Source organism: Carassius gibelio, chromosome A5, assembly GCF_023724105.1.
Source record: "Carassius gibelio isolate Cgi1373 ecotype wild population from Czech Republic chromosome A5, carGib1.2-hapl.c, whole genome shotgun sequence".
In the NCBI taxonomy this organism is placed as follows: Eukaryota; Metazoa; Chordata; class Actinopteri; order Cypriniformes; family Cyprinidae; genus Carassius; species Carassius gibelio.
Window position 1 is genome coordinate 16,428,541 of NC_068375.1, and position 26,235 is coordinate 16,454,775.

Genomic DNA, 26,235 nt, shown 5'->3' on the forward strand with positions numbered 1-26,235 from the left:
AGCACTCTCAAATTATGTAATGGAATTAAATAGCTCTAATTCTAATTCTTACTAGTAAAAGTTAAATAACAGTTGAGCTCCGTAATTAAACATACCTTTAATGTGTTATTTTATAGTAAAATTTAATTATAGAGCTCTATAATTGCATTTTTACCAGTAAGAATAAAATTAGAGAGCTCTCAAATTTAAATTGTTACTAGTAAGGATTCAGTTGTAGGGCTCTCTAATTTAATTGTTACTAGTAAAAATGCAATAACGACTAGTAACGCTGGGAAGATTTTAAGCTAAAACGGCTTGCCATACTGGTGAAATGAGACACCTCTTCCTGGTGTGTGTTCATGATGGGGAGTGTGTGGGGAAGTAGCAGCATCTTCTGGGAACTTTTGCGCACTCCGAGCACCAGGTAGGAAATCAAGTGAACTGTTCAGTCGAGTCTAATCGAAGAAAATATTCGACTTAAATGAGGCACAGACGGGCAAGTGTCATAGAGTTTATTACAGTTGATTTGAGAGTTGCGTGATGTCCCAATGACTCTAAGGAGACTAGATTCATGTTACTGTATGGGCAGTATCGTTTACACGACCATCTGCCCTGTGCATGATTGTTAAGTTTTGGTGTTTAAGTATGTTAAAGCTATAGTTTAGTTCTTTAGTGTCAGTCATTGACTAATTAAGAATAAACTTAATTATTTATCAATACGTTTTGGTAACACTTTGGTTTACACGTTACATGAAGGCTGCTTAGAGTAATTAGGAGCAACTAACCATAAACTAAACTTTAACTCGAAGTAGGGTACATGTTGTTAATTAAGATTGACCAGTACTTTTTGTGTAATTGTACTGTAACATGAAAACCTTCAAGCAAAACCTAGATTTTTAATTTATATATTAAAAAAATGTAAATGTGGTAAACATTGTACTTTATGACTCCTAAATCTATGATATATACATGACTGTAAAGAATACCATGGTGCAAATACACAGTACCATGTTAAAGAAAACGTTACCATACCAGTGCAATTTTTGGTACTTTTGAAATTGAGTTAGGACAAATGTTATACTTTTGTTCACTATGCTGATTTGTTTTTGTTCAGTGATTCAGTTCAGTGACCACAGGAGATGCTTTAAGAGTTCTCAGCTATCAAGAAAACCTTTGGGAGACTGGAGTGGAGAAATGGCAGGTGACGAAACTACATCTGAGGACGTGCGCTCCTCCAGAGTCATCAAGGTGGTTTTCTTGGCACTGCTGCTTGACTTGCTGGGCTTCACGTTAATACTTCCTCTGCTCCCCTCAATCTTGGACCACTACAGTCAAACTGGGGTGAGATCATATTTTTATGGTTATAATTTGGATATGTTGTTGTTATAAAAACTCAAAATATGTTTAACTGGTTTGTTTAGTTTGTTCAACAAGAAATGCTGTTGTATCTGGCCTAGATTAGTCATGCATGCATCTAATTGTTGTTACCTTATAGAAAGGAACGTTTCCTGTACAAAAGGCAGCAGTGACTGAAGTAATCACATACTGAATGAATATATGCTTTGTTCAAGATATATGTCTGTGGAAAGCCTTCAAGCTCTGAGCTGTTCTTTCTCATTAAATGAAGCTGACAATGGCTTCATTCACTTTTTCATCTAGTGCACACTCATTGAACTATTCCAATTACTGTTATACTTGGCATTGTGTAACATTTCTCTACTCCGTTAACATTTTTCTCCACTGGATAGCAGCTGTAGAATGGAAACATAATAACGTGCACTGAAAAAATGGGTTTCTTACACAGCATTTTGGCTTGGTTTCCAGGTTTAATATCTAAAAAATGTTTTTACATCAAACTACATTTTCTTTATAAGAGATAATGCAAAAGAAAAATTGTAATTGGATTAAGAAAAATAAACTTAATTAAATATAATTTTTTACCCCACTTTCTTGTCCTATATTAAGCATAAATTGACTTAGTTCTGATATATTTTTATGTATAAGACATAATGTCTTATATATTTTATATATTTGTAATGGAAAGCAACAGGAATACTACAATTTTTTTAATGTGTGTTTGTGTATGTATATAAATAGATTTCACTTCTGATTTTGATGTTGCATCTTACAGGACGGTGTGTATCAGTCGTTACGGAGCGTAGTGGACTGGTTCAGAGGGGCGGTTGGAGTTCCTATGGAAACTAAATATAACAGTGTTCTTTTTGGAGGTAACTTCGTTACTCTGACTGAAGTTCGGGGTTTCTTCAAATGCAGCACATAATTCAAACTGACCTTTGTATTGAAGACAGGTTTATTGATTGTCTTCGTCTCTGGTGTCTTAGGTCTGATAGGCTCTCTCTACTCTCTGCTACAATTTCTGTCGTCACCCATTACTGGGGCTCTTTCAGATGTTTATGGAAGAAAACCACTGCTGCTGTTAACAACCGTAAGTGTAGACCACACTGACAAAACTAGATCATTGTAGGGCAGGGACTCCCAAACCGTTTTGTCAGTCAAACCTCTTTGACCTAAAGTAAATACCCTCTGAGATTTTAAGTTAATATTTGAGTACATGGTTTTCTTTTTGGTAAAAATCACATGGCATGATTTATTCATTTGTATGATTTTATTAATTATTAGCTTTTCTAGGGGTACTAAATAAGGTATTTAGTAAAACAGAAAATTTAATTAAAACATTTCCTTTAATGTGTTTCTATGCCTTTTCTTATGGAAACTTGTTTCTGCCATGGAATAAAAAATTATAAAAAATAAAAACATTTAATTGTGACATTTTATCTCGTAATTCTGACTTTTTTCTTTCAATTTTCAAGATATAAACTCAGATTTGTTAGAAACGAAGTCGAATTAGCAGATTAAAAAGTTGCAATTCCCTTTTTTGTTTAATTTTTTTTTATTTCATGGCAGAATCTGGATTTCATATTTTCTAGACCTAGTAGATCTGAGTACTATTTTCCTTGTTTTCCAGGTAGGTCTTGTGGGATCCTACGTTCTGTGGGCTTTTTCTCACAGTTTTACAATTTTTCTGCTGTCTCGAGTGGTTGGAGGAATTTGTAAGGGTAATGTCAGCCTGTGCACTGCTATTGTGGCAGACCTGCCTTGCCCTAAAGCAAGAAACAAGGGAATGGTGAGTTAGGGTCATCATTATCTGAAATGAATGTTTTACATTTGAGCTTTTATCTTTGGAGTCATTTGAAGATTGACTGGGTTTGTTCTCTTCTGTTGTCAGGCAATGATTGGTGTTGCTTTCTCCTTGGGGTTCACACTGGGTCCATTAATGGGAGCATACTTTGCTCTGAGGCTCAAAGATGCTGAGGTGTTTTATCAAGGCCCCGCCTGGCTGGCTGTCCTTTTTTCTTTAGCAGACCTGCTTTTTATATTCTTCATGCTGCCAGAGACTTTACAAAAAGACAGCAAGGTGACCGTATGCAACAACCAGAAGCTAACTTTTAATAATAAGTGATTAAAATAATGCTGCTCAGTTATGTTGTAATAATGTACTGTAAGTATGTAATTGTCAGTGAACGCATTATTCAAATGTGCATAGAAATTTAAGTGACATTTAAAGCTAGCATGAAATGAATTAATAGGATAGAGAAAACAAGATTTGTTGCTAGTTTCGATACTTTGTGACTTTTAATGTAATCACTTCCTGAACAGACTTCAACTTAGTTTTAATTGTTAATAGAATTGTCTTTAATTAGAAACGTAATGAATGTTTTTCACGACTCAGGGTGCATCAGAGTCTTCAGGTATTCAACACTCTGGAGATCTTCTTCACCCTGTTGCACTTTTCAATTTCACGGCCCTCACAAGAACAAAGAATCCACCATCTGAGCAAAGTAAGGCTATAAACTTTCAGTCAACGCAAATGTCTTAAATTTGACCAGGATGAATATCTGTCACAGCAATTGATCATGATGATTATTTTACTTTTTTTTCCACAATAGAAATGCTAAATCTCAAGGCGCTTGGATTGGTTTACTTCACATATCTGTTTCTCTTCTCTGGGTTGGAATTCACCTTGAGTTTTCTGACACATCAGCGCTTCCAGTTTTCCAGGTAAGGCCTGAATCCATAGCTAACACAACAACTTCCAACAGCCTTTAAAAAAAACAGCTACAATAGGCTTTGGTTACTGCTTCTACACATCAGTTGCCTGCACAACAGCATTCAGTTTGTAACATTATAAAGCACACCATTGTCTCCAACTGCTAAACTGTCTGTGGCAAATCGAGCTAATTGATTTCAAGTTCAAACAGAGGCCAACTTAAGCCATGAGATGTGACTCATGAAAATGTGACATCTTTTGAGTTTATTTGCATGAGGAACAAGGAAGTTTTGGAAAATTTATTATAAATCATAAACAACTAAAGAGGACAAAGGTTGAAGTAAAGTGTAGCTGCCGCTAGGATGATATATGATTTCAATTGACCAATTCACTCTTGCACACATGTCTTTTGCTTAATCAGAACCGTGAGATACTGGGATCATTGTGTGTGTGTGTGTGTGTGTGTGTGTCATGGAGCAGCTGAATCCTGTGGTCTTGCCTGAGATTTTTTTAATAAAACTATGTCTTCTTCTTTCATAGCATGGAGCAGGGGAAGATGTTCTTTTTCATCGGCATTACCATGGCAGTGATCCAGGGCGGATATGCCCGCAGGATCAAACCAGGTCATCAGATCCAGACTGTTAGCGTGGTAAACTCTTTCATGCATTACTGAAATTTTCTTGCAATTTTCTTGGAACTCTGAATATGATTTAATGATTAACTACTGAAAGGCCTGCACATTGTGACTACATATTTGCTTTCATATATGTGTATTTCAGGCAATTATATCACTTATACCAGCATTCTTGCTCATTGGAATAGCATGGAATTTGACAATGCTTTATTCTGGATTATTTTTGTACTCTTTTGGTAAGCAAGTATGCATCTGTCAGTATACAAATGCATTATTATTATCATCTAAATATTTACTTATTTTTTGTGTTAGTATTTGAATTTGTAATTTTTTTCCAGCTGCTGCTATTGTTGTTCCATGTCTTTCAACACAAGTGTCTGGACACGGTGGGATTTATTTAACATTTTTTCTGTGTCTAGTTTTGTCTGAGATCTATTTTAATGGGTTAAGTAAACCTTTCTCTAAAAAAAAAAAAAAAAAAAAACATTATTTAAAAGGATAGTTCATAAAAATGAAAATTGACTTGCTTTCTACTATGGTACACAAAAGAGGAAATTTTTAAGAACTGTGATTTGTGATAATCAGTTTTGATTATTACAATTATTTTTTTAAATAATAATAAAAAATGAATAGATAGATAAATAGATAAATAAATAAATAAATATATATGCCAGAAGTTTTATTGTTAAGTGAACTGTCCCTTTAATAGTGATGGTAACATCTCTCACACCTCTTTTAGTTTGAATGTGTGTTGTGTTATTGATGTCAGTGTTTGTTTTTTAGGCTCAGCTAGTCAGAAGGGGACAGTAATGGGAATCCTTCGGAGTCTTGGAGCTTTAGCTCGAGCACTGGGCCCTACTGTGGCTTCTTCAGGTAAAAAAAGAAAAGGAAAAAAGATTAAATTATATGTAATATTAGAAAGTTTAACTAATTATTTGCATTTATGTTAACAACCCTAACAGTAATCTGCAATTGTATGGAAATCATTTAAATGAGTCTGTACCTTTTTTTATTGTAGTTTCCAGCAAATCTTAACATTATTTAACTTTTTTTTTTCAGTGTACTGGTTGGCTGGAGCAGAATTATGTTTTATAATCAGTTCAACATTCTTCATAGTGCCTCTGATTTTACTGAGCCGGATGAGGAGACAGAAGGAGGAATGAGATTTAGAGTTTAGGATTCACTCTTGTGTCATATGAGGTCAGACCTCATTTTCCTTATTGAAAGCATTAAAGTCCACTCAAGAAAGTTCCTCTGAAAGTGTTTACAGTGAAAAACAATAAAAAGTACTTGTGCTTATGGAAATTTGTTTACTTAAATGAAAAAAAAGACTGTAAATAGTAAGACATATGTCACATGTTTTTTTTTTTGTGTGTTTTTTTTACAACACTTAATTAACTCAACATATATGCATTTGTTTATGCCTCTGTGTCAGTGGTACTGTTTTATAAAAATGACATTACATGTTTGGCATATGCACTGGTATATTTTTGTGTGTATCTATATATAAAAATATGTGGATACTGAACATATCTTTTCAATCAAATTACTAAAAAAGATGAATAAATAATGGAGATTAATGTCTACTGGAATGTTTTATTTATCTTTCAGTTTATATTAACTTGCATGATTTTAATATGTTTATTTTTTACATTTATTAATTCCAATTCAACATACAAGTATAAATAAAAACACAACAATTCCTACATTTAACTGCCAAGCCAAAGTACAGTGGGAAGCAATTATATTAGTTTTTATTAAGAGAAAAAAGTAAGATTATTAGGAATTAACCTAATAGGGGAGAACAGGGTATAAACGAAAACACATTAAGAGTGAATGTGGGGGAACAATGGTGTCAAAACAATTTTCATTAAGATAATTTCACTCTTACATAGAAGCAACAAATAACATTGTATTATACATGAAATATTGAAATGGAAAGGCTGAAATAATATTTTATTGTAAAACCCACTTTTATTCACAATTTCCAATATATTTATTTTCTGCAGATGTTTTGATCGTCTTCTTAGTAACAGACAATAAAACTCTAAATACAAATCAAATTCTTGCTTAAACACATGAAACTATTGTTCACATTTCATATATTTACATTCATGAATGTACAAAATTAGGTACATGCATGAAGTTATATTGTCCATATTTCTGTTAAGAATAAAAAAAAGAAAAGAAAACAAAAATCTAAAAATAAAAAATGAACAAAATAGTTTTTTTTTCCGTGCAACTTTAAATAATGTAAAGTATAATCAACTACATTTTAAATCATATTGGCTGAAAATCACACACTGCAGTCCTAATGACTGTCTCTCAAACCACCTTCAAAATAAAAGTCCCCCGCACTGACTGCTCTCGTTGTAAACTTTGAGCTCAATCTTTAATTATTTGGCCTAAGTTACCAGTTTTATATCGGAACCGGATGTAAACGGTATGCGTCTTCTTAAAATGGAGTTTGTTAAAGACCGGAAGGTATGAAATATTTTACTGTTTGCTGAATTTCTATATAGTTCATCATCATGACTGTGCATACACTAGCTACACGAGCTATCTAGAAATCCCATCTGACACAGAAGAGCTCCTGAAAGCTGTCGACAGCTAAACATGCGACACAGTGGCCCTCTGTCATCTTATTTCGCATGTAAGCTTGAATCTCATGTGTCTAAGTTTGAATTAAAGAAGTTTGCTTGATGTTGTAGTAGCTGGCTGCTGCTAACCGTTTCTATCCAGTATCATCTATTTTAAGACACCAGTCCTGCACAAAACCTTATATACATTTACTTATGATCTCTAAAAAATAATAAACGTCTGTGTATAGACAATATTAAACCGTGTTTTAACCGACTGGCCCTGAAAGTGACTTTGGTTGAGTGGATTATGACATAAGAGTGATCATGACTAGTTTAATTTGTTTGCTGCGTCATGATTTGTCATTCAGCATCGTTTGTTTAAACGCAGATTTGTGCACTCCATACAGTGATTGTTTTTTTTTTTTTTTTTCCAAAGTGTTTATTTGATTTATTCATCTTGATTTCAGCTCATGCATGTTGTTATGTCACCGGTCTGATCTTTGAACCTGTCTCTGAGCTCACAGATAATGAAGGCTGGGGTTTTGGAGCCTCTGAATTTGTTTGATTCATAGCCTTCCACAGCAACACAAAATGGAGGATCATTTGAAAAGGTAAAAATAACTGACTGTGTGGAATTTGATTTTATTAACCAGTCAGAGCAGGCAGGCATTGAGAAATTATTCATTAATTTATATAGATTTGTGATCAGTGGCCCCAAGAAGTGTTGGGGTACTAAAAATGCATGAATGTTTTTATATATCATTATATATCAAACTATCAAACCAAGTGCTTTCTGCAGATGTGATCGAATGACATTTTTTTCAGACCTAACTACACTTTCCCTTGGAGACCCATACATGTCAAGCAAGGGGGAAGTAACAAGATATAGTGACCTATAATAATAACTTATTAATTTGTTCCCTTGTTCTGGTAAAATCATGGACATGATTTAAATAAACACAAGGGGGGGGGGGGGGGGGGGTATAATTATTAGTATGGCCATGAATTAATAAGTTGTGGGAACAAATTCATAATTTTTGACTATGGTATGGCTCCGTGTTTTCTTGAGCAATTTTTTAAAGTAACATTAAACCAGCTCATCAAGTTCAAACAGGTGTCCAATCAAAGTAATCACAGGTGTAGTTCATCAAATCTGAGGGATAGTTCACGGCAAAAAGAAAATGGTCATTTTTTACTCACCTATGTCGTTCCAAACCAATAAGACTTTGGTCAACTATTTTTTTTATGAAACATTAGAGGTTTCTGTCCCTCTGTTAAAAGTCTGGGCAACCAAAGCTTAGATCGAAAAAGGCCATAGAGGCACCATAAAAAAGTATCTAAATGAGTTGAAAGGTTTAGTCCAAGTTCTTTGTGCATTTCCATATTTACCAAATGTGTGCTTCATGTATGTTGATCATTGTTTAGATGTCAATTTAAAAAAGCCTAAATTAAACCTATTCATCATGTAAAGTGATCATATCTCTTTACAAGAGTTATTTTACTGTAAGCCAGTCGAGGGACAGAAACATCTCAGGTTTCCTTCAAAATAGCCTAACTTGTGTTTCTGTTTACCAAAGTCATATCGGTTTGGAAACGACATGAGGATGAGTAAATGATGACACAATTTTCACCTTTGGGTGAACTTAATGACTGATTATTTTCCACTAGCATTTGACAGCAAGAAAGCGTAACAATACATGTATTAATTTTGAACAGTATATCAGTTCCTTTTAATTATCCAAATGCTTTTTCAGGCCACTGTGCATTGCATTGCATTGGAGAACTAAAGAAATCTGTACTCGTCTCGTTTTGACTCGTCGTATGATTTTCAGTTTTTAACTTTAGAATTTATTGTACTCAGAGCTCCATATAAAAACAAAGCGTGCCTGTCTTCACCCGAGGACTGGTTCAAGAGGAGGCAGAGATCAGACGATGATCAGTATGCCATGGCACCAAGGACAAACATCTACAAGAGCAGCACTGACCTCAAAACCCGCAGTAGACTAAATAATGATTCAAACAAGCAAACTGGAAAGGTCTGATCCTAGTATGGCTATTCGGATTATTTAAATCTTTATTACCGTTGCATTTTTGAAAGCCTTTTTCAATCTTTTAGTTATTGAAGGACAGCAGAGCTGAACCTTCCTCTCAGGACAAAAGGATCAGTAGGAGATCAAAAGACAGAGGTGTTTATTCCTTTTAAGAAGACTTTTAATAGTAATTTCCTGGTTAAATTGTAATTGGTTGATTTGGTTCTGCTTCTAGGTGAGAGAGGGATCAAACCTTCCCCAAACCCTGCAGAGAGAGACAAATCAGCCATTACATGTTTTAGCACATTTGAAATGAAACTTGCCGATTTCCCTGAATTGGGTGATATCACACCCAGCAACCCGACAGCAGCTTCCCTGCACCAGGAACCATCTGTTTGTGCTGCTGCAGTCGTGCCAGCAGAGTGTCAGAGATCACCAGCACCCATTTGTAAGGTAACGTTCATGCCTGGTGATTTGAGCCAGAGAACACAATGTTCTGTTAAAGCACGAGCTGTTTCCTTAATGAATCTCGGCAACGTTTGGTTTTTATTCTTATTAGAATGCACCAAAACGAAGAACCAAGTCGACACAGCAAGTCCCGTCCAGTGGAAAGTGTGACATGCCATCAGCTGTCACAGCAGGTCAAGATGTGCAAACATGCTTCAGAAATCAAAATAGACCAGATTTTCTTTCTTAATACATTTCTATCTTTGTCTTATGGTAGGTTCAAGTCCTCGTGTTTATGAGTTGGGAAGTTGTAATTACGATATCAGGTGCTTTAGTCATTTTGCTCAGAGAAAGATGTTGAAGCATCTTTTCTTAAAAAAAAAAAAAAAAAAAAAGACAAATAAAATATTTTAGGGCTTAACAATTATTTTGTTGTTTTTTTCTTATGGAATATTCAGTTTCACTGGGAAATGCATCATATTACAGAAGTGGATTGTGAATCTTTTTAAATTAGGTTTTTAAGTTAAAAATCAATACTGAATGAATTAAATGCATCGAATTGTTTAAACCTCAATTTGATTTAGATTGGGACAGTGCAGAATTCAATCCCACCGGATCTTCTGCTCAGTCCTGGGCAAACATCGCTTCTCAGCCTCCCAGAGTCATCCAGAAAAGCCCCAAAGCCAACAGATTGTCAGAGGTAAACTGCTGCCCCCGTGACAAGCATTTATACAAAGTAGACAAGTAAAAACCTCTTTTTTTTTTTTTTAAACTGTGTCCAGGATGATTTAACTACACAGCCTGTTGAGCAGACAGAGAAGAAGAAGAGGAAGAAAAAGAAGAAATCCAAAACCTCATCTGAGAACGCAGAGGAGATACTCGAGGAACATCTGATACAGCAGGAGCCTCCGAAGTTTGAGGTACAATCTGTGCAATTTGATTTTAGGAGTTTTTAAATTGTTTGTTTGTTGGAAATACATTTCCGCATAAATCAGTTATTGTAAACTAAAGCTATTTTAAAGGCTAATTTACTGTTTTGCACTTATTCTTTTTATAATTGTTCATTTTTTTTCTAATTCTATTATATTCAGTAGTCACCTGACATTAATAGAAGTGTAATGTTGTGTGTTGTATTTATTTTGTAGGATGAAGAGGAGTTTCCAGACCTGTCACATGCATCTGTGAGTTTATTATTTAGGCCTGAGCACCATGCCAGCAGTTCACAGAAAATATTTGAATATCAAAGACCGAAATATGCACCTGTTACTTTTACCATCTTTAATTATATGGATTCAGGAACTCAAAGGACATTTAGCAGCACAAAAAGAGGGATCGTCCCTACGTAAAGCCACTACACCCACTTCTGCCTCCAGTGACACTAAGAAGACACAGGTTGGTATATTTCCCGTGTGATGTTCAGACTCCACCAAATCTATGTAAAATGAATGACTAAATATTTTGTCTAAGAAATGAGATGGCCACACATTTTAATTGCTTCTAATCCCATCTTATCTCAGCAGACTAGTCAGAAGAAGTCAAAAGTTCCTGTAAAGCTTGACCTTGGAAACATGCTGACCGTTCTTGAGCAGAAACAACAGTCTCAAAAATCCAGACAAGACCAGCGACCACTAACACTTTCAGGTATTTGGCTGAAATATGGAAAGATCTTTTTAGGAAACTATGATGGTACTCACTGTGTGTAATAAAACCATTAACATTGCTGGTGTGTTAGTTGGAGGAGCTTTGCCTGCAGTCCACAAAGAACCTTCAGTTCAGAAAAAGCCATGGCAGCAAGAGAAGACCCCGCACAACCCGCTGGACTCCACCTGTCCATTAGTGAAGAAGGGAAAACAGCGAGAAGTTCCCAAGGCTAAAAAACCAACACCACTCAAAAGAGTGAGTCCAATGTCCACTTAAAGTTGTGGTGTGTGAATGTTGTGTCCTCAAACACAACTGGAGTGGCATTTATATCTGATGCAGAAATTACACTTACCTTTGAAACCTTTTATTCTTGTGAATTTGGGATCTGTTTTTGATCAGCATTCTAAAAGATGTTTTGCGATTTGAACAATTGAGGTCATTCTTCGGGAGAGAGAGGAAAGAAAACAGAACCGCCTGCTGGAGGAGAGAGACCCGGCCCGGGTGGCCACTGAGGCTGGTGAAAACGAAACTACTAATAGTGAGAATCCTTCTGAAACCAGCCTCGCTGACCATGACCAACATCTTCACACAAGTATGAAACACTGTGATATATTAACATGTCGTTGTTGGCAATTGCTGTGGTTGATCAGAATATTAAATATTTTAGTGTTGTCTATCTTGGTAGCAGACATGGATGAGGAAGTTGGACTCATTGAGACTGAGGAGTCAGAGAGTGGCCAGCCTGGTTCACCATCTCATCACGAGTTGGATGACGTCGTGCCAGAAAACACAACGCTAAAATCCTGGAATCCCAATTCCAATCCCAATCTTCCCAAAATCCACAGCAGGAAGTTCAGAGAGTAGGAAATTCTTTTTTTTTTTTTTTTTTTTTTTTTATACATGCATATTGTTCCCAAACAGGCTTGAATTTGAGCAACTGAAAATGTTGTCTTTAATCACTTTACCCCCATGCTGTTCCAAACCTGTAAAAACTTAGTTCGTCTTTGGAACACAAATGAAGATATTTTTGATTCATTTTGACAGCTCTCTGACCTTCCCGTAGACTGCAATGTAATTAACACGATCAACATCAGGATGCATAGAAATGAGATTGGTAAAATAGTCCATTTGACATCAGCTGTTCAACCGTAATTGTATGAAGCTACGAGAACAGTTTTTATACGCAAAGAAAACAAAAATGAAAGACTTTATTAAACCATTTGTCTCCTCTGTGGCACTGTAGCACCGTTTTGGAAAATATCCACTGAACGTAGTGTGTCATCTGCGCCACACGGATCTCGTTTTCTATGTTTATTTTCGCTTTGATTTGAACAAAAACAATGTATCTGCGTGGCGCAGCTGACACACAACAGCATACACTGTTTACGTTCAGTGATACTCTCCACTACTACAGTGCCGCGGAGGAGACGAATTGTTGAATAAAGTCATTATTTATGTTTCCTTTGCGTATAAAAAGTATTCTCGTAGCTTCGTAAAATTACGGTTGAACCCCTGATGTCACATGGACTATTTTACAGATCTCATTGCTACATTTCTGGACGTTGATCATGTTAATTACATTGCAGTCTATTGGAGGGTCAGAGAGCTGTCACATTGAATCAAAAATATCTTTCTTTTATGTTCCGAAGACAAACTAAGTTTTTACGGGTTTGGATGGAACCACATGGGGGTAAGTGATTAAAGAAACAATTTCATTTTGGGAAGTGGTAACCCTTAAATACCTAATTTTCAAGTGACAGAAAGTAAATTTGAGAAGCAATAACATTAATTTATTAATATATAATAATAATAATATATATTATTAGTTTTTTTATATTTATAGACAATGTATTTCTTTGTGCTAATTTTACAGCTACTGCAACCAGGTGCTTAGAAAAGATGTAGATGAATGTGTGAGCAGCTTACTGAAGGAGCTGGTGAGGTTTCAGGATCGTCTTTTTCAGAAAGACCCCATGAAGGCCAGGATGAAGCGCAGGCTGGTCATGGGCCTACGAGAGGTGCTGAAACACCTCAAACTCAGGAAGGTCAAGTGTGTTATCATCTCGCCCAACTGTGAACGTATTCAGTCCAAAGGTAACGTGAGTTTACAGCACAGAGCTCACATTTCCATTCATATTGCTGCTGTAATTGTTGCTGATGAGGGGCCTGTTGTGTTAATGTAGGCGGTCTAGATGAGGCTCTTCACACGATCATCGACACATGCCGGGATCAAGGCATCCCATTTGTGTTTGCCTTGTCTCGGAAGGCGCTGGGCCGCTGTGTTAATAAAGCTGTCCCCGTCAGCTTGGTGGGCATCTTTAACTATGATGGCGCACAGGTAAGTAGCAGAAGTTTCTGGTTATAGTTGTGTTAAATATCTAGTTCTGTGCACTTTGCCGATTTCTCTTTATTTGATGGCCACAGGATCACTATCACAAAATGATTGAGCTATCTGCTGATGCCAGGAAGGCCTATGAGGTGATGATTGCTAATCTGGAGGCTGCTTCCCCAGAAGAGCAGGAGGAGCAGCAGGAGGTGGAGCCATCAAGAGAACCGTCTGGAACTGAAGAGCCGGAGTACAGTACGTCCTAAATAAAGACCTAAAAATAGCATGAATTTATTGCTTTTGCATGCAATACTGCAATTTCACTATCCTTTTAGTTAACTATTCTGTTAAACGACTCCATTAACTGTTAAATATGTCAATGTGTAACTTAGCTGCTTTGTTTATAGGTAGGTTAGCCATGCATGTATAGACTAAAATTAAATCTGTTTGCTGGTTTGTCAATATGTATAACATGAGCTAGAAGAAAAAATCTGATCAGAAGTGACAGTAGAGGCGTCTCAAAATTCTGTTCTTTTGAAGTTTTGCTCATCAGTGAATCTTGGGGAAAAAAATACATCGTTTTACATAAAGTTTAATTAAATGCCAGTCACAAAATTGATTGAATAATCCGCTACAATTATCATTTTAAAGAATTATCCACTCACTTATGAATTCTGCTTGTGTTTTTTCTCAGTTAAAATATGGAAGAAAATGCTCGAAAAAGATTACAACCACCCTTTCCTGAATTTTGAGGACCAGTTTTCATCCATTTCTATCGGTTCAGAGCAACTGCTGGATGACCTTGAAGGAATTTGATGGAAGTACACCGACGGATGAGGCAAAATGTCTGTTTTTGTTTGTTAGCAGCGCTCAGGTCAAACTTCTGCGACACGGAAACCAATCGCTACAGTGTTTCCAACGCCGCGTGAGCCCTCAGCACCCTGTGAAATAAGTCAGGAATAGCTTAAAGTACCAAATGTGCCTGTCTAGAGGATTTTATTAACAAATATAAACATATTCCTGTTATCTGGAATGGTGTATTAAATCAAGAGGCAATACAGCTGAAAATAGAGAACAGCCCTCGACTAAAAATATTTTCGTAAAGATAGCACAGTTTGATGTTTCCACAGTCTGAATGGTGAATATTTTTGCAAATAACTACTAATATCCCTCTATTTCTATTAAAATAAGTCTAGTAGTTTGATGAAATGATAGAAGCAATCTGAATGACTTAATTTATGTACATGATTACACTTGTAAATATGTAAATCAAGAAAATGTTTTCTTTCTCCAGTTGGATGCACAGTTTTACTGATCATGACCACTGTGTTTGCAGCCCACGTGTCGTCATTATCGGCAGGGTGCCGTTAGTTGTGAAGGCTCATAAAGCAAATGATTGTTACGACCGTGAACTGTTTGTGGGAATACCTCTCCTTCCTAGAACTTATTAAACATCACTTACCTAATCATAGTCCTGGATTTTAATTTATAACTCTCCTCTGGCTGTTCCTCAACACTAGCTGAACTATTAATACTCAGTGCTTGAGGTGGTTCTCCTTCAGATTCTCAGTGTTCGTTTAGCTCTATGCCTTTATGCCGTTAATAGGGAATGTGTGTGTTATGCAGTTGTGTTGTACGCAGTGCTTCATGGCATATACTTGGAGCATAGAGCTAATCATTCAAAACTTCACTAAGCAGTATCAAATCATTTTCACATATAAACCTTTTCCCCTCCTTTTGTGTATTTTCAGAATGTTGACTATGGGACCAAAAACAACTTTGTGATTGTGAAGGTTTTCTTTAGTATTTGCAATAAATTGATTGCAATAAGTGATCTTGTGTCAAAACTGTCTGAGTGTCCATCCTTGAAATGCCATTTTAAATTAATTAATAGAAAGCAGAAATCAGTCTGCAGTGCTTAAAGGGATAGTTCACACATCAAAAATGAAAATTCTGTCATCATTTACTGACCCTCGAGCTCTTCTTCTGCTGAACTCAAAACAAGATATTTTGAAGAATGTTGGCAACCAAATAGTTTCTGGTGCTCATTGACATCATACATTTTTCTGTAATATGGTACAAAGTTAATGGGAACCAGCATCTGTTTGGTTACCAACAGTCTTCAAAATATTTTGTGTTCAAGAAACTAGTTCAGGTCTGAAACAACTTGAGACATAATGAGTGAATGAGTGAACTATTTATGACATTTGAGTGAACCATTATGACATTTGAGTGAACTATTTCATTAAAGGAAACCCATAAGACTATTATTATTATTATTATCATCATCTTCAAAACCTTAGAATTGAATGTCCTTTCCCCCATGCATGTTACGATTCAGATTGTAAAAGAAATCCACAAGAATAGAGCAATCTAATACAAGTCTCGTAAAGAGCCATGGTCACTTTACATAATGAACCGATTTGATTTATGCTTTTATTCAAACAAACACTGCACATAAATACAGTAAAGTGCTCAATCCATATGCATTACTTATATGGTGTCTTTAGATGTCTTATATGTTTGAAATGAGATGAGCATGAGTAAATGATCACCGAATTTTCATTTTTGGGTGAACTATCCCTTTAAATTCCATTAGCAGATAAAACATACCATCACATCTAACCACCACAAAAAGTGGAAAAATGTATGCTTTTACTTACCGGCTGCTTGATAATGTGAAAAGACTGTTAACGGATCTAGAATAAACCACTTGTTGGTTGAACCAGTTCTCTGAAAATGCTGCTTTCAGGATTTGTTCATCTATGATTTAAGAAAATGTTTGACTTTTTGTTTATAGAACTCTTTATTTTAGCTCAATACATTTTTTTATTTAGCTTAATAAAAAAAATTGCACAACTGAAATGTGATGGTCAAAAATAAAAACCATAACCTTTTAGTGATTTCCTCTGGACATTGTCCAGCTGTGGATAAATAACACATGCCACTGTCAGTGAAAGAATGTGATGAACAAGAGAAACACCAATGCACCCCCGTGCTAACAGGTTTTACATAACTAAATATTAAATCTCTTTAAGAATTGTATGTCTTAAGCATCACATTGTTACATAAAAAACAAAACACATACAATGTACCACAATGGGTGATATAAAACAAATGGCGAGCATTATAATTTACACTACACAGAAAAGCTGCACAACAGTTCTAGCATTTTCTTTCATGCCGAACCAAATGTTTGTCCTTGTATAGTGTTAAGTCAATGTTTGACTTAAAGTAACTCTTTACTGCTGCACTGCAGACCATAAATGTTCCATGATGAGACCAGCTGACCCATCTATGTCTGCCAATGTAACTAGCTTCTCTGAGGCGCTCTATATAAAGTGGAAAAAAGTCACTGCCCTTGTGTTTGGTTAAGCTTTGACAGTAGCTAGGCTTTGCCAGACCTTGTGCACCAGAGTTTTATGACATTAGTCTTAGATAGATACTGCCTTTACGAGTGTCCAAGTTCAGTTCAGAAGGATGCATTCAGTGATGCTGTCTGTATATGCAAAAATGAGTAAATATTGAAGACTATTTTAACATCATACCAGTGTTATAAATCAAGATTAAATCAAGTATAAATAAAATGGATTGAGTGACATGTAATTAGTGGATATATAGTTCAATAAATACACTGTATCGTCATCATTAGATGTTTTGACCAAAGAAATCTCACACTTATTATATTCATAGTATCACTGTTAAGAAATATACAAAATTAGCTTTTCTGTATTTTAAAATATGTTTCCAATTAACTATGAAAACTCTTAATAATAATCAAACTTTGAAAGATCAGAAGCAGCAAGGATTTAGAAAAGTGCCAGGTTTCTGGAGAAAGTGTCAGAAACCGCAGTGGGATGTTTTGTGTGTCTGCTATGAGGTAGAAGGTTGTAGAAACATTCTGAAAGGTTTAACAATTACTCTAATGATCTTTAGTGGGGTATTTTTTAACAGCTTTTGGTCGATGTGTAACGGTTTGGAATGATGCTGCCTTTTAAACGAATTTTCGACTCTTTACTGCAGCTTTCTGTTGGTTAGAAACTGTTCTGTAGTTGTGCAAACTGTACCTGTAGTTGTGCAGATTGACAGACACAAGGTAACACAGGTGCGTTTCGCAAAGGCATCATTAACCAAATATGGTTACAAGTTCCACTGCTCCCAACATTGTTCAATAAATTAGCTGTTTCTGAAACCACAGTCCCAACGAACATTCAAAGATAGCATCGCAAAGTTCTGTGTTTAGAAATACAGTTCTCGACCTGTAGTTACAACCATAGTTTCTATGACATATGGACTTTAAAAGATCATGCTCTTGAGAAAATAAGCAAGCTAACAGTACAATCTGTATCTCCTTCATTCCATTATATATAATATATATATATATTATTTTGTCAAGAGAATGAAAGTGCAGTTTTTGAAGAATGTGATTGTGCTCTAGTGCCCAGGGGAAGCTGCAAATGACACTAAAAAAAATGGCTCACAACATTTTTGTAGTCCTCATATGCCATGTTTGTGATTTACATCAATAATCTGACATTAATTTGATCCAAAATGATTGATTAGCAAAAGTAATTACTCCACCACCTGCGTGACTTCAGTAAAAACATTGTTGAGCCAATGTGGTTAAAATGATAAAGAAGCAGTTTTGTGGATCAATTATGAATAGCTAGTTAATTTCTCCAGCGATTCTTTGTATTCAGGTAGTTTAGCAGCATGTCATTGTATGGGAAACGCACCCCTGATTGCCGAAAGAACCCTTCTCCCATCTCTACTAACAAAGTGCTTGACAGTTGGAGTAGGACACTAAGACACAAAACAATCCCAAACCTCTGAAGTTTAAGTCGCAAGAAAACAGTCAAGATCCCCTTAAAAATGTTGTCAGGGTTTCCAAGTATCCCAGAGGTTCGAAAACCCCTCCTGTTTCCTCGGCTTTAAATGTTTTGTCACATTTGACCTCTTTGTGACCCTGTATGGGGATGCTGTCTTGTAGTACAAGGATATTATCACTGATAACGTCAGTGACCATGCTGTAGTCCTCCCCTGCCAGAGGTGTCTGGTCTCGTTTCTCCTCATCAACCTCAACATACCCCATAAGTCCAGCAGGGTGGATGCTGACGATCTCACATTTGCTACCGGAGCTCATTAGAGCGTTTTGATCCTGAGCTTTCTCTGGTGAGCCATTGCAATTAAGCTGAAGTAGTTGTCGTGGCTCTCCAAGGACACTGCTGGTGGCACTTAGCTGATTGGAGACGGTCCCAGGGTAGACGTGTTCGCTCAGGGTGGTGCTTAGATCCTGACTGCTGTTCAACGTGATCTGGATGCTGTTTTGAGAGACCTTTTGTGCAGTTTCTGTGAGACAGTTTTTTCCCTTTTGGCACTCAAGATGAGCTTTGCCATTAAAATCCATTTCCTCGTCATAGTCAGAGACCACGAGGTAGTCCACTTGACGGTCTGATCTCTGAGCTATTTGGGGATATCCCGGAGTAATCAGAGCACTGAATATTTCCTCGGACTTACCACTCTGTGAAATGAGAAGTAAAATACCCTTTGTAATCTGTAACTGCAGTTTTGTGGGGTCAATTCATTGTCTGTTGGAAATGTTTAAAAACTCCCTCCTATTTATGGACAATGACAGAACATTTCAGAAGATTGTTTAAAGAAATTGTCACAATGTAATCTACTTTTATGTTCCACAGGAAAAACTATCCATTTAATTCTAAAGAATATTTTTTTAATTTTACTATTATCCTATTATCCTGTAAAAAAAAAAAAAAAAAAAACTTCACTACTACACATCTTATTAAAACTACTTTAGAAATGCATGAATTATGGTAGTGTCTGCTGTACCTTAAGGAGCCGAGTGTCTAAGCCACTGATCTTCGGTTCTGGAACTGGTGGCAGTAAAAAATGCTTCACCCTAGAGAAGAATACAGAAATACAGAATTAACTTTATGGTGTTATCCATCTTATTCCAGTTTTTTTTGTTTTTTTGATGTGAAACAACAGTATATTATGCTGCTTATTTGCTATTTATTTAAAGTGATTATAATAAAAACGTATTATTTTAATCATAAGAATACTGGTTTATAGTGCAAGTTGTTTTACCCTTCTGTCAAGTATTGCATTTTTACAACAGTTTTGCACATATAACTGCTAATAAATAAGAAGGACATTTTTATTGTATTAAAAAATAACGTGCACACAGTGTTAATGTTAATATTAATATATTAATCTGTGTCACATATTAGGTTACAGAATACTGATTTTGAAAGAAATAATCAGAGTAAATTCTTTTGACATTGTGATGAGGTGGGATGTCATGCTTACGGTTTCATCTTGACTGTCAGCACTCCTGCAGTCAGCAGGAAAATGATGACCATTAGTGTGACAGCAATGATCATAAATGCATTCTGTGTGTCAGATGTATCTGCAATGCGAGAAACACAAAGCCTGTTTAAGCTTGTTTAAATTCATCTTTTAATGCTTTACTGTATAATGGCTTTAAATGGATCTAAAGGCAGAATTACAAATGTATTTGGTATATGTATCCGCTACTGTTATGTAAGGCTAAAAATGCTGAGTAATGCAGCACAATGGCTGGAGGTGTGAAAGATTGAGTTGCTGGTGCTGGTCTCATCTTACTGTCTGGAATCTGGATGAAAGCAGAGGGGCTCCATTCACTCCAGAGACCTTGGTCTAGTTTACAGCGCACCTGAACGATGTAATATGCTCCTGGCTGTGGACTGTAGATGCTAAACTCCAATTGTTTTCCAGCACTATATGACTAAAACACAAGAATTAAAACTATGTCTCAATCATAATTATTTTACACGGTATCAAACTTTTAAATGCAAAAACTAGTCAACTCACAGGCTCCCAATACAGATTTTTTTCATTATAATACATTGATAATTAATAAAAACATTTTAAAGCAAATTTGTATAAATACAGTATATGGAATATTTTATATGTGTGACCCTGGACCACAAAACCAGTATTAAGTGTACATTTTTCGAAACTGAATAAGCAAGCTTTACATTGATTTATAATTTGTTATGATCGGACAACATTTGGCCGAGATACAACTATTTGAATATCTGGAATCTGAGGGTGCACAAAATAAAATCTAAATATTAAGAAAATCGCCTTTAAATTTGTCCAAATGAAGTTATTAGCAATGCCTATTACTTATCATAAATTAAGTTTTGATATATTTACGGTAGGAAATTTACAAATTATCTTCATGGAACATGATCTTTACTCAATATCATATTGATTTTGGGCATAAAAGCAAAACATTGTTTTGGGCTATTGCTAAAAATATACCACAGCGACTTAAGACTGGTTTTGTGGTCCAGGGTCACATATTATTTATATATGGACCCCCAGTCGAAAGCCTTGGACTTAAAATGTTTTGATTTAAAAAATAAAATAAAATAACAAACTAAAAGAACATTTTTAAGAACCTTGATGACCTTGAAACTATTTAAATCTCACCTCCCATTTGCTGTCCTCCTCATGTCCTCTGTTCTCAATTTTTAAGCGAACTTCATATTTGATTGTTACCCAGCCTGAACGTGTGTCTGCGTCATGTGGAGGCTGCCACTGCACCAGGAAATAGGGACTGTTCGCGGTCTGCATGAGAGTCACATTTACGTTCTCTGGAGGGTGAGACTGCACTGTGTGGCAGAAGATGAATCATCTTAAATGACAATCAACTTCTCAGAAATAATGTACCAGTAAGTGTCAACAATATATGAAATAAAAAAGGAAATAAACTGAATGTGGTCTAAATGGATACTTGACTATTCTTCATATACTGTTTAAATATTCAAGATTAGTATGTTTTTTTTTTCTTGGAAAGAGAAGAATACTTTTTCTTCAGTAAGAACACATGAATTGCTCAAAAGTGACATTTATAAAGACATTTATAAAGTCGTTCTATGTTGTTCATTAAAGAATCAAGAAAAAATTTATTACAGTTGCCACAAAAATATTAATCAGCATGATATTTTTTCAACAGTTTCTTGAGCCCCAAGTCAGAATGTTTCTTAAAAAGATTTCTAAAGAATCATGTGACACTGGAGCAACACTGGAATAAATTACATTTCTAAAAATGTATTATAATAGAAAACTGTTCTTTTAAATTGTAACGATATTTCACAATATTACTGTTTAATTGTATTTGTATCAAATAAATGCATCCTTAATGAACATTTATAATGAGTCCAGCCTTTAAACAGTAGTGAATTTATGCTCTTAATGCATTTTTTAAAAATTAGTACATCAACCATATGCCAGCAGCACATTCAATCATGTGCAGTGGGATATTCAATACATGGCTTGAGTTCTCCAGAATACAAGACACAAACCTGATCATCCTCATTCTGTTCAGAGCTGCCTCTGTTTAGTGCCATCTAGTACTTTTCCATTCCATTTAGATGCATAAAATCATCATCGTTTAACTCATGGAAGAGCCCAGTGTGCACACGTTTCTAGCAGTAACTGAACTGTATAACTTTACATGCAGTGTAATCGGTTTTGTTCTAGTATGACGATCTAACTGAAAGCCTTTGCTGATTGTGCTGTGCGTGCCGTTATGAAGTGGTAGGAAATCTTTATATACACTATATTTAGCAGGCAGCTCACTGCACTGTGGCTGTTGTCAAAACAACGCTGAAATTGGCCTCTGTAGTAAAACATCATTAGCCATTCATGCATGGTCAGTATACACTAGGGGCATATAAAAACAAAAGCGATTCTGGATGCATTTGAATGTTTTGTAAACACATTAAATGAACTCACCGATATCCATAACATCAACTTCTACAGATTCTGAATAGGCTTCTCCCAGTGCATTGGAGGCCACCACTGTGATGTTGTATGTGATCCAAAGAGACGTGTGGCGCTTATCAAAATAACACGAATTGTTCCCTGCCTTATGATAATCCGGACATTCAGAGACTTCCAAAGAGCTGAAAAAGTTTAAGATGAATGACAAATTAACAGATGAACCAAAACCTGATATTTATAGGTTTGGTGTGTTTATTAGTAAACGCGTGTGGGATAGGAATTAGAAAAAATATTTTGAATATAATACAAGATGAAGATCTGAACTGCCATTAAAATCTTTGCTTTTGGAAGAAATTAATACTTTTATTTAGCAAAGATGCATTATAGTCATAAAAAGGGGCATTAAAGACATTTAAATTGTTACAAAAGATTTTTGTTTCTAACACATGTTCTTTTGACGTTTCCATTCATCCAAAAATTCTGAACAAAATGAACTCTGAAGGATCATATAACGCTGAAGACTGGAGTAACGGCTGCTGAAAATCCAGCTTTGCCATCACAGGAATCAATGACATTTTAAAATAGGTTAAATATCTAAAATATAAGAAACTAGAAAAAGAAAATTGCACTAATATTACCGTTTTTACTGTATTTTTGATCAAATAAATGCAGCCTTGGTGAGCACAAGTGACTTCTTTTAATATTTAATTAAGAAAAGCTACCCATGCTTTGATATAGGGAAAAAAAATAATAATTCAAATATACTTTTTTGACAGCAAGATGAATGATGCTGAATAGTGATGCAGGCTGCACTCACCTCTCTTTTCTGTAATACAGGTGATAGCTGGAGGGCAATCCACCTGTTGATCCAGGCTCCCACCAGCAAGTAAAAGTCTCTTTCTCAGGCGACCGGCATCTTGTTATTCTGGGCCTCCCTGGGGGAGAATGACCTGGAAAGGTATTGTAATTGAAGAGTATATTATAAGATATCTGTAAGAATAATAGGACTAGATAAAGTGATATTTCAAACAGGCCTCCAAATGAAAAAAAAGACAGGAGAACACAATGGCAACTGTCTGAATGTAATCTTAGAATTTTAAAGCTGTACCTCCCTCACTTACACATGCTGTGTGAGATCCACGAGAGGAGAAACATCAGAGTCAGCGCCTGTTCTGCATCTCTCCACATTTTTCCTGCACGAGAAACAAACATCTACCAAAAGTCAATAAGATGTCCACAACAAGCACGTTAAGTACCACCTGTAGAGCTTGTTTCTACTTTAAACATCAATCTAGACATGCAAAACAACCACTTAGCATGTGTAAACACCTTCACTCATCACAGCAGCTGAAAGGTCATCATGTGTACAAAATTGTATGCAATTTTGCATGGAGTTTACTCTATGCCAAGATTAAAAAAAGACGCTTCTTATCTGATTTCATGACTATGTTCTAAACGTGATCAGTAAAGTAAATACACAGTGAATTGTTTTTGGTCTGGATTTTTTATCTCGGCAAAGTAAAATTATAAAATGTGTCATTTTGATTATGAAAGGAGAACAATCACAAACACTAAGTCACATTGAATTTAATTTTATTTTATTTTTGAGTTAAACAATGAAGTTCTCTGTTCAGCACATCATGATCACAGAAGTGTCTAACACAGTCCTGAATAATGGTTATTTCTCACAGCATGGTAATGTACAAGGTTATGAACACAAGGCATCAACAAAAGATTTGAGCACGCCAAACACAGGTGCAGAGAGCTGACTTAATGGAAAGATACTGCCTTGGAAATGGATGAGACACAGACATAAAGGGCAATCAATGTGCTTTATGTTTTTGGATCATTTTAGAAACACTTTGCTACAATCTTTATATTGCATCTATATTTTTCATTTTACATTTACTTGTTTCAGTTTCTATGAACATGCCATCGGCATTATATGTACTTATTGAGAAGGAAGTGGGTTAAAGTCCAGGTTTAAATGACCTCAGAACATTTGCCATTAACTATTTCGGTGCCAGACCACTTCAAATAATTATTTTCATTTTAACAGCAGCAAGTTTGTCAACACAGCTGATGAATAATAATACATATTTTAAATAATATACATTCCTACACATTCTTATCAAATACATATAAGGTGATCAATGTGGAATAAAAAGAGATGGCAGCTGAGGCCCGGTATCATATGGGATTCAACTAAATGTGTAAAGTCATGTCAATCAATCACCACAAAAGCAAGTCTTCTCTAAAAATCTGTTATTCAAAATATCTCATATTCATAATATTACTAAGGCACAACAAACTAGACTAATTACTGAGTCTACACAAACTACTGTCTCCTTCTGACATTCCTCCAGGGGCCAATTTTTGCCACAGCATTCTCACTGGTGTAATAGCCATAAACAAACACATTTTGCTTCAGTAAGCCATGACAAGGCAGGTCAGACAGCCAAACTGTGATCTCAGGTCAACCCAGCTGAGGTACAAGAGATAGAAGAGTTTATGTCATTTTTTGACTGTTGAACAATAGATCTGCCTATCATTAAACCTCTAACCTTCTTTACATGAAAATAATAATAAAAATAATAATAATAATAATAATATTATATATATATATATATATATATATATATATATATATATATATATATATATATATAAGATAGACCATAAGATCCAATATTAAAGAATTACAAATATAATGCATATCTGAATGACTCATACTGTTTGACGCTATTTAATAATCCTTGTATACATTATAAATGAATCCCGGTTTCGATTGCGGTATTATTGGACGCAAAAAAAAAAAAAAAAAAAAAAAAAATATATATATATATATATATATATATATATATTATATATAATATATATAAATATATGCATAGTTATAGGCCTATAAGATAAATATTAAGCAAGTATACCCGGCATCACAAAAGAATAATTTGTAATAGAGTCGTCGCTTTTGACGGAGACTCACCTTGATCTGCTACTGCTTCACCTGTGATTTTCCAGTATTCCACTCACGTGCTGCATTTTGGATCGAAAACAGTTTTTCCGATGTGATGTCCCCCCAAAAAGCGCGCCGCGCACTATGAGAGAGGGAAAGGCCAAATGAAAAGTCACCCTGTTTGACACCGCAGTGCTTCTGAGTCTCTAGTTGCACACAAACAGCACTAAAGCTGCAAGGAGAGTCTCGAGGAGTGGCATACAGGCGATGACGTTGCATCACACGCACGCACGCACGCACTCACACACACACACACATTACCTGCCAATGACACAGAGCAACTGTACACAAGATGAGTAAAGTGCATCTAATAAAACTTTGGTGTTCGTCTAATAAAGCCTTGTTTGGAAGTTTGAAAATAGTGGAATGTCTGAACCAAAATAAATAGAACACGTGCGTCTGCAAGATGTCTGTTAAAGGTCGCTTCATCTGATGTGAACAAAATATTTGATAAATGTCCTAAAGATGTCAGTTTGACACACATAATGAATCATAAACATCTTAGACATTTTTTAGATGTCTATTCAGTGTCTGACAGGAAATGTCCTACAGACTTATTGCAGACGTGCAAACACAAAAAAATATCTACATCGCAGGTGTCAAATAGTCATCTCTGTATATGTGTGCTATCAGTCTCTATTTATTAACTTTAGTTATAAAAATGTTTTGAAGTTATATTGGTCTAAAGCAGTCAGACAGAAAGACCAAAAGATAAAGG

General features: G+C 35.5%; 3 protein-coding genes across 13 annotated transcripts; 2 read left to right on the forward strand and 1 right to left on the reverse strand.

The window, feature by feature from the left end:
• Positions 1 to 308: 308 nt before the first annotated feature.
• Positions 309 to 6,268, forward strand: mfsd10 (major facilitator superfamily domain containing 10). Of its 2 annotated transcripts, none has more exons than XM_052592057.1 (13): positions 309 to 403; positions 1,094 to 1,320; positions 2,111 to 2,207; positions 2,322 to 2,425; positions 2,966 to 3,124; positions 3,227 to 3,415; positions 3,731 to 3,839; positions 3,948 to 4,059; positions 4,589 to 4,697; positions 4,828 to 4,918; positions 5,021 to 5,068; positions 5,466 to 5,555; positions 5,742 to 6,268. In XM_052592057.1, exons 2-13 carry the CDS (start codon positions 1,174 to 1,176, stop codon positions 5,843 to 5,845), a joined length of 1,359 nt encoding a protein of 452 aa, XP_052448017.1. In that variant the 5' UTR covers positions 309 to 403; positions 1,094 to 1,173; the 3' UTR covers positions 5,846 to 6,268. The 2 variants fall into 2 exon arrangements, with proteins under 2 accessions (XP_052448017.1, XP_052448018.1); XM_052592058.1 differs by having other exon boundaries at positions 354 to 475.
• A 750-nt stretch (positions 6,269 to 7,018) lies between these two features.
• LOC127997847 (selenocysteine insertion sequence-binding protein 2) lies at positions 7,019 to 15,555 on the forward strand. Of its 9 annotated transcripts, XM_052592063.1 has the most exons (19): positions 7,019 to 7,125; positions 7,205 to 7,335; positions 7,789 to 7,875; positions 9,126 to 9,300; positions 9,381 to 9,450; positions 9,530 to 9,747; positions 9,854 to 9,935; positions 10,326 to 10,441; positions 10,524 to 10,661; positions 10,887 to 10,922; positions 11,038 to 11,133; positions 11,259 to 11,382; positions 11,474 to 11,637; positions 11,818 to 11,974; positions 12,068 to 12,242; positions 13,256 to 13,476; positions 13,566 to 13,720; positions 13,807 to 13,963; positions 14,403 to 15,555. In XM_052592063.1, exons 3-19 carry the CDS (start codon positions 7,856 to 7,858, stop codon positions 14,522 to 14,524), a joined length of 2,226 nt encoding a protein of 741 aa, XP_052448023.1. In that variant the 5' UTR covers positions 7,019 to 7,125; positions 7,205 to 7,335; positions 7,789 to 7,855; the 3' UTR covers positions 14,525 to 15,555. The 9 variants fall into 9 exon arrangements, with proteins under 9 accessions (XP_052448023.1, XP_052448019.1, XP_052448026.1 ...); XM_052592059.1 differs by lacking the exon at positions 7,205 to 7,335 and having other exon boundaries at positions 7,021 to 7,166; XM_052592066.1 differs by having other exon boundaries at positions 7,024 to 7,335; positions 12,071 to 12,242.
• Positions 15,556 to 16,495: 940 nt separating this feature from the next.
• On the reverse strand, positions 16,496 to 25,693 carry prlrb (prolactin receptor b). 2 transcript variants are annotated; one of them, XM_052592069.1, is made up of 9 exons: positions 25,488 to 25,693; positions 23,623 to 23,713; positions 23,319 to 23,451; positions 22,514 to 22,683; positions 21,206 to 21,387; positions 20,351 to 20,492; positions 20,036 to 20,135; positions 19,556 to 19,625; positions 16,496 to 19,229 (listed from the first exon to the last, which is right to left on the reverse strand). In XM_052592069.1, the coding sequence occupies exons 2-9, from the start codon at positions 23,711 to 23,713 to the stop codon at positions 18,564 to 18,566; spliced, it is 1,554 nt and encodes a 517-aa protein (XP_052448029.1). In that variant the 5' UTR covers positions 25,488 to 25,693; the 3' UTR covers positions 16,496 to 18,563. The 2 variants fall into 2 exon arrangements, with proteins under 2 accessions (XP_052448029.1, XP_052448031.1); XM_052592071.1 differs by having other exon boundaries at positions 23,623 to 23,694; positions 25,488 to 25,692.
• Between the last annotated feature and the right edge of the window lie 542 nt (positions 25,694 to 26,235).

Excerpts from the sequence above, each read along its gene's own strand:
- LOC127997847 (XM_052592063.1), top strand. The coding sequence starts at position 7,856 with ATGGAGGATCATTTGAAAAG. Across the intron at positions 7,876-9,125 it reads ATGGAGGATCATTTGAAAAG|AGCTCCATATAAAAACAAAG; the intron begins GTAAAAATAACT and ends TATTGTACTCAG. Across the intron at positions 10,442-10,523 it reads AAGCCAACAGATTGTCAGAG|GATGATTTAACTACACAGCC; the intron begins GTAAACTGCTGC and ends AACTGTGTCCAG.
- mfsd10 (XM_052592057.1), top strand. The coding sequence starts at position 1,174 with ATGGCAGGTGACGAAACTACATCTGAGGACGTGCGCTCCTCCAGAGTC. Across the intron at positions 4,060-4,588 it reads CAGCGCTTCCAGTTTTCCAG|CATGGAGCAGGGGAAGATGT; the intron begins GTAAGGCCTGAA and ends CTTCTTTCATAG. Across the intron at positions 4,919-5,020 it reads ATTATTTTTGTACTCTTTTG|CTGCTGCTATTGTTGTTCCA; the intron begins GTAAGCAAGTAT and ends ATTTTTTTCCAG.
- prlrb (XM_052592069.1), bottom strand. The coding sequence starts at position 23,713 with ATGTTTGTTTCTCGTGCAGGAAAAATGTGGAGAGATGCAGAACAGGCG. Across the intron at positions 21,388-22,513 it reads AGTTGATGTTATGGATATCG|TGCAGTCTCACCCTCCAGAG; the intron begins GTGAGTTCATTT and ends TCTGCCACACAG. Across the intron at positions 19,626-20,035 it reads CTGACAGTCAAGATGAAACC|GGTGAAGCATTTTTTACTGC; the intron begins GTAAGCATGACA and ends ATTCTTCTCTAG.